This window comes from Borostomias antarcticus, assembly GCF_949987555.1.
Source record: "Borostomias antarcticus genome assembly, chromosome: 15".
Taxonomy (NCBI): domain Eukaryota; kingdom Metazoa; phylum Chordata; class Actinopteri; order Stomiiformes; family Stomiidae; genus Borostomias; species Borostomias antarcticus.
The window spans coordinates 22,289,352-22,296,724 of NC_140248.1; the positions used below are offsets into that span (position 1 = coordinate 22,289,352).

Below are 7,373 nucleotides of genomic sequence, written 5' to 3' on the forward strand. Positions count from 1 at the left end.
GTGTGTGTGTGTGTGTGTGTGTGTGTGTGTGTGTGTGTGTGTGTGTGTGTGTGTGTGTGTGTGTGTGTGTGTGTGTGTGTACCTTTGCTAGAGGTGTAGAGCAGCGCGGCCTGGAAGGAAACAGACTGCATGTCCACTAGGTTCTCCTCAATGGACATCTGCACGGCGAAGCCCGCGTCCGGGTTCACGTTCGGAAGAGACAGCAGGTCCGTGGAACGCACAAAGAAGTTCCCGTGGAACGTGTGGATGGACAGACCTGTGGAGGAGGGGTCAGGGAGATCAGGGTTACCTACACGCACCTCACCCCGCTAGAGACGTCGTTTCCCAAGATAAAGACATCATCATTTCCCCCTGGAGCTGTTGCAGCACTGGGAGCCAAAGCCTAATTTTCTGTACACTACTTGTACATGAGCAGGTTAGCACCTTGCATGGCAGCTGCCGCCATTGGTGTGTGAGTGTGTGTGTGAATGGGTGAATGAGAGGTCATTGTAAAGCGCTTTGAGTGCCGCTAAGGTGGAAAAGTGCTATATAAGTGCAGTCCATTTACTTTTCAACTCAACAGGCTTCTGCCTCCTCTGTTTTCTACACTCACTTTTCTCACGCCTCCTTCCTTATAGATTTGTTGGATAATGCGAACGATGGAAAAAAAAACAGCGTTCCTCGTCCTTCTAAAGAGCATCCGAGTTCGCTTCATTCACAAAGTTCTCCATCCTCAGAGTGACGACTGACCTTTGGTGCAGCGTATCCTCATGACGGCCTCGAAGCCGACCTTGCGGGTCAGGTACCTCTTCAGGTCTTTCTGGAAGCGTTCCACTTGGGCGGGGTTGTGCTGCTGGTGGTAGGAGGGGTAGTAGTACACACTTCCTGCTGAGTATCTGGAAATGCATCCTGGGAAGAGGAGGCCAGAAGTGAGGCAGAGATTAGGGCTGGTTGGCGGGGGGATGTGATGTCATCCTTTTCAAACTCTCCACAATGACTTTATGGCATAGTACTCCCCATGACTGGGATTGGAACCCTAGTCTCCAGACGTTTACCCAGAGGCCTTGTTGTGGCCTGAGTGTTTGTTTTGCACAAACACAGCTGTGTTTGTGATATACATGACAAACACAGCTGACTAATGCTATACATGACAAACACAGCTGACTAATGCTATACATCACATGTTCAAGTTCAAGTTCACTTTATTTGTTGTCCCCATAGGGCGATTTTCATTACAGACATAGCACAAACATCACAAACATTCTAATTATCTGTAGAAACAACAGATTACTATGCTGGTGTCACCTCTTAACAAACCAGTATAAACCAGTCTGCCATCCGCCTGAGGGCCTCACTCACCTAGAGAGGCCAGGTCACAGTACTGGGAGCTGAGCAAGAACAGGTCCACAGCCACCTGCTGCCCAGAGCAGTCGAGAGCCAGCTTCTTATAGAAGTCTGTGGCTGGAGACAGGTGCTGGATATCCTGGAGGTGAGAGAGGGGGGGGGGGGGGGACAGTGAGAGAGAACAGCATGAACACTGTGGTGTCAGCACATTAGTTACTAAGTGTTTCATTACCTGGCCCTGAATTCACAGATCTGGGATCAGGTCCCACCGACCCATGGAATCTTATTCAAAAGGCAAAAGGCTGTGATAGATGGCAGCCCTGCTCTGACAGATGCTTTGTGAATATGCAACTTTACAGCCACATTTTACAAGATGATCCAGGAACTTTATACTTCTTAGAAAACGTGGTAAATGGGCGGCACTTATCGCTTTACAATGGCCTCTTATTCACCCATTCACACACTAATGAAGGCCTCTCATTCACCCATTCACACACTAATAAAGGCCTCTCATTCACCCATTCACACACCAATGGAAGCAGCTGCCACGCAAGGTGCTAGCCTGCTCATTGGGAACATATGGGGTGCAGTGCTTGCCCAAGGACACTGACATGAGGAGCCGGAATTCGAACCGCCGACTAGGGCTGTCGTGGTTTGCGGTTAACCGCACAACCGCGGTCCTGTGAAGCAGACCGCGGCGCTTTACAGACGACCGCATCTGAGGTCACTAAGGTTTTTTCATTTTATTAGGCCTATGTTCCAAGGGGCTTTCCAAGGGCTGTCAAATACATATTCAACCGTCGACTGAGATAGAAAATACGTCTAGCCTAATCATTGAGATAGTAAATACATCTAGCCTAATCATTGAGATAGTAAATACGTCTAGCCTAATCATTGAGATAGTAAACACGTCTAGCCTAATCATTGAGATAGTAAACACGTCTAGCCTAATCATTGAGATAGTAAACACGTCTAGCCTAATCATTGAGATAGTAAATACGTCTAGCCTAATCATTGAGATAGTAAATACATCTAGCCTAATCATTGAGATAGTAAATACGTCTAGCCTAATCATTGAGATAGTAAATACATCTAGCCTAATCATTGAGATAGTAAATACGTCTAGCCTAATCATTGAGATAGTAAATACATCTAGCCTAATCATTGAGATAGTAAATACATCTAGCCTAATCATTGAGATAGTAAATACGTCTAGCCTAATCATTGTAAAAATGTATCGACTAGTAAACAGAGATTCTTATAGCTTAGGAAGACGTCCGCTTAGTCGAAGGAACGCATTACGCGGAGCAGAACGAGAATGATTTGAAATAAGTTAATCAATTTCAAATGGAAATGTATTTCCATTAGTAAAAATCACATAGGCTATTTGCAATTATGCATTTAAAAATTAACATTGGCATTCAGCTGTGTAGACAGTGGTAAATGAAACGGACCATATAGGATAGGCTATGTCCAATCTGCCTGCCGCTTTCGTGTTTCGTTTTAAGATTAGCCTACTTTAAGCCTTGATAGCCTGATTCATGGATGTGATATGCCACATATTTTACACGGTTTAGTTTACGAACACCTTAGGCTATAGCCTACACAATTGCCAAAAGACAAGTTCAAGTTGGATTAGAAAGCTGTAGCTGATCGCGCCAAAAGTATGTTTCCATACATAGCCTACCCATTCAGACCAGAGATGAAATCTTGTGGTGGTGGTGTAGCCTACTTCATTGTAGGAATAATAGGCATGGCTGGTACTGTATTTGCCTGTTTGTGTGCTGCGCGCACCATTGCATTCCTGTACCCTCATTTATTTAATGTATTTCGTTTGATAAAAACGAATAATGTAGGCCACAACTAGGCTACACACACAGGATAGAGATAAAATGTAGTGTAGAACTAAATTTTAAAAAACAGCGGTAAAACCACCGACCGCGGTTGAAATCTATCAATTTGAACGCTCAGGATAATTCCTAACCGCGCCAGCCCTACCGCCGACCCAGCGATCACGAGACGACCCGCTCTACCTCCTGAGCCACCGCCACCCCTGAACAAAGAGCTGCTCTTCGCTCCACAGACCTGCGCCAGGCTGAGTTTGAGAGAACAGCGAGGCGTGTTCCTGCGGGGGCCCCTACCTTGGCTGAGGCTCTCTGGTTAGGGTCCTCCCTGGACTTGAGGGCCCCCACCCCAAGGCTGGGGAGCTGGGTCTGGAAGACGGACACGCGGCCCCCCGTGGGCGACAGCAGCTTGAAAGCGCATTGCAGCGCCGGCCCCAGGGCCGACTGGGTCTCCATGGTCTTAGAGAACATCTGGGGAAGACTCTTCAGCAGGTCCTGCACCAGCTGAGGAAACAAGACAACACACACTCAAGAAAACTAAACAATGGATCACCACAACACTTGCTCTTGCCCTTGGATAGACATAAGCTTACTACATTGCATTTTTCATTTTGTAGAAAAGAACGACAATCAATGTTTGTTAATGAAAAGGGGATAATTCAATGTGGGAATCTTCTGAGGCATGTTGGTCCCTTACCTCCTTGCATTCATTGAGGTTCATTAAAAGGCTGTCTGGTGTGGGTAGAAATATGTCTGAGGATGGAAAAGAAGACAAAACGGTTACAAAACTACTCCATCATAGAGGAATACTGAAATCCACTGTGAAAAGTGGAGCTCTGGTTAGTCCTGGTCTGGTTAGGCCTGGTCTGGTTAGTCCTGGTCTGGTTAGTCCTGGTCTCTGGTTAGCCCTGGTCTCTGGTTAGCCCTGGTCTCTGGTTAGCCCTGGTCTCTGGTTAGTCCTGGTCTGGTTAGTCCTGGTCCCTGGTTAGTCCTGGTCCCTGGTTAGTCCTGGTCTGGTTGGACCTGGTCTGGTTAGTCCTGGTCCCTGGTTAGCCCTGGTCTGTGATTAGCCCTGGTCTGGTTGGACCTGGTCTGTTTAGTCCTGGTCAGTCCTGGTCTGTGGTTAGCCCTGGTCTGGTTGGCCCTAGTCTGTTTAGTCCTGGTCCCTGGTTAGTCCTGGTCCCTGGTTAGCCCTGGTCTGGTTGGACCTGGTCTGTTTAGTCCTGGTCAGTCCTGGTCTGTGGTTAGCCCTGGTCTGGTTGGCCCTAGTCTGGTTAGCCCTGGTCTGTGGTTAGCCCTTCTTTGTGGTTACCCTGGTCTAGTTATCCCTGGTCTAGTTGGCCCCGGTCTAGTTATCCCTGGTCTAGTTGGCCCCGGTCTAGTTATCCCTGGTCTAGTTAGCACTGGTCTAGTTATCCCTGGTCTAGTTGGCCCTGGTCTAGTTATCCCTGGTCTAGTTGGCCCTGGTCTAGTTGGCCCTGGTTTAGTTATCCCTGGTCTAGTTGGCCCTGGTCTAGTTAGCCCTGGTCTAGTTGGCCCTGGTCTAGTTGGCCCTGGTCTAGTTGGCCCTGGTCTAGTTATCCCTGGTCTAGTTGGCCCTGGTCTAGTTGGCCCTGGTCTAGTTGGCCCTGGTCTAGTTAGTCCTGGTCTAGTTGGCCCTGGTCTAGTTGTCCCTGGTCTAGTTGGCCCTGGTCTAGTTGGCCCTGGTCTAGTTGGCCCTGGTCTAGTTGGCCCTGGTCTAGTTGGCCCTGGTCTAGTTGGCCCTGGTCTAGTTGGCCCTGGTCTAGTTGGCCCTGGTCTAGTTGGCCCTGGTCTAGTTGGCCCTGGTCTAGTTGGCCCTGGTCTAGTTGGCCCTGGTCTAGTTGGCCCTGGTCTAGTTAGCCCTGGTCTAGTTGGCCCTGGTCTAGTTGGCCCTGGTCTAGTTGGCCCTGGTCTAGTTGGCCCTGGTCTAGTTGGCCCTGGTCTAGTTGGCCCTGGTCTAGTTGGCCCTGGTCTAGTTGGCCCTGGTTTAGTTAGCCCTGGTCTAGTTGGCCCTGGTCTAGTTAGTCCTGGTCTAGTTGGCCCTGGTCTAGTTGGCCCTGGTCTAGTTAGCCCTGGTCTAGTTGGCCCTGGTTTAGTTAGCCCTGGTCTAGTTATCCCTGGTTTAGTAAGTCCTGGTCTAGTTATCCCTGGTTTAGTAAGTCCTGGTCTAGTTGGCCCTGGTCTAGTTGGCCCTGGTCTAGTTGGCCCTGGTCTAGTTGGCCCTGGTCTAGTTGGCCCTGGTCTAGTTGGCCCTGGTCTAGTTGGCCCTGGTCTAGTTGGCCCTGGTCTAGTTAACCCTGGTCTAGTTAGCCCTGGTCTAGTTAGTCCTGGTCTAGTTATCCCTGGTTTAGTAGGCCCTGGTCTAGTTGGCCCTGGTCTAGTTGGCCCTGGTCTAGTTGGCCCTGGTCTAGTTGGCCCTGGTCTAGTTGGCCCTGGTCTAGTTGGCCCTGGTTTAGTTAGCCCTGGTCTAGTTGGCCCTGGTCTAGTTAGTCCTGGTCTAGTTGGCCCTGGTCTAGTTGGCCCTGGTCTAGTTAGCCCTGGTCTAGTTGGCCCTGGTTTAGTTAGCCCTGGTCTAGTTATCCCTGGTTTAGTAAGTCCTGGTCTAGTTATCCCTGGTCTAGTTAGTCCTGGTCTAGTTAGTCCTGGTCTAGTTGGCCCTGGTCTAGTTAGTCCTGGTCTAGTTAGTCCTGGTCTAGTTAACCCTGGTCTAGTTGGCCCTGGTCTAGTTGGCCCTGGTCTAGTTAGTCCTGGTCTAGTTAACCCTGGTTTAGTTAGCCCTGGTCTAGTTGGCCCTGGTCTCCAGCTGTACCTTCGATGTCTGACACGATGAGCATCTGTGGCTGGGAGAGCCCCTCCTGCAGGTTGTAGAAGTGGATGGTGCTGTCGAACGAGATGAAGCCAATCTTTGTCCTTGAGTCTCCAGGAAGCCTGCAATACACACACACACACACACACACACACACACACACACACACACACCCACACACACACACACACGCAAGCAAGCGGGACTCCCATCAGTTGACAGTCAATGCCACCCACTTCCTGCTGCGCAAAACAGCCGTCCAGCAGGGCTGAACATTAACACCTGCCACCGGCCAAATGCAGGTCAAATTTCCAATTGGCGACTAGATTTGGGAAGGCTATCTGAAAAAAACATATACTTGGCCGGTAGATTTTCTCATCTAACTTTTTGACTCACCGTGAGCCAAAAAGTTAATTTTCACCCCTGCGTACAGCGTTGCAGTCTGAGGAATATCCAAATAAAACAATAAAGCTTTTATATAAAGGCTTCCAGCTTCATGCTACCCCAGAGTGTGTGTGTGTGAGTGGTCCCAGAGTGTGTGTGTGTGAGTGGTCCCAGAGTGTGAGAGTGGTCCCAGAGTGTGTGTGTGTGAGTGGTCCCAGAGTGTGTGAGGTGTGAGTGGTCCCAGAGTGTGTGAGATGTGAGTGGTCCGGCAGTGTAAACTGTCAAGGTCAAGGTCAACTTTATTTATATAGCACATTTAACAACCAAAGTTGCACCAAAGTGCTTTACAATATAAAAACATACAAATACAAAAAAACTAACTGTGAGCCGAGTGTGATTGTACGTACGCATTGATGTTCTCCAGCAACGACTGACAGACGACATCGAGGTAGCCCGTCTCCACGGCATTGTGGGATACGTCGAGAATGAACAGGTAAACAGCAGGCTGGGGGGGTCTCAGCTGGGGGGGGGCACAGGGTTGGTCAACAGGTTACACACACAGCATGCAAATATCTTCCACGCAAAATGAGCATCCACTGCATGAAAGTACTTTCTGACCGCCCTGTTTACTAGCGTGTTATAAACTGGTATTATTACTGTACATGTTATAGGTAGAGTGAGAGTGTGAAGCTGGAAACACACCAACCCAACGGACCAACGGAAACTGTGGGGGTTCTGATCGGGTGGTATGGGTTTGGTGGGGGTTCTGATCAGGGTGGTATGGGTTTGGTGGGGGTTCTGATCGGGGTGGTATGGGTTTGGTGGGGGTTCTGATCAGGGTGGTATGGGTTTGGTGGGGGTTCTGATCAGGGTGGTATGGGTTTGGTGGTGGTTCTGATCAGGGTGGTATGGGTTCTGATCGGGGTGGTATGGGTTTGGTGGGGGTTCTGATCAGGGTGGTATGGGTTCTGATCAGGGTGGTATGGGTTTGGTGG

At 49.4% G+C, this 7,373-nt stretch overlaps 1 protein-coding gene across 1 annotated transcript in view; it reads right to left on the bottom strand.

The window, feature by feature from the left end:
* sec24a (SEC24 homolog A, COPII coat complex component) overlaps positions 1-7,373 on the bottom strand; it is a 42,758-nt gene that overhangs the window by 13,847 nt on the left and 21,538 nt on the right. Inside the window, exons 10-16 of the mRNA XM_084449360.1 lie at positions 6,786-6,898; positions 5,998-6,116; positions 3,865-3,920; positions 3,465-3,671; positions 1,339-1,462; positions 730-888; positions 83-256 (exon numbers count right to left, since the gene is read on the bottom strand). Coding sequence (XP_084305486.1) covers positions 83-256; positions 730-888; positions 1,339-1,462; positions 3,465-3,671; positions 3,865-3,920; positions 5,998-6,116; positions 6,786-6,898 — 952 coding nt within the window. The remainder of the gene's footprint in view (positions 1-82; positions 257-729; positions 889-1,338; positions 1,463-3,464; positions 3,672-3,864; positions 3,921-5,997; positions 6,117-6,785; positions 6,899-7,373) is intronic.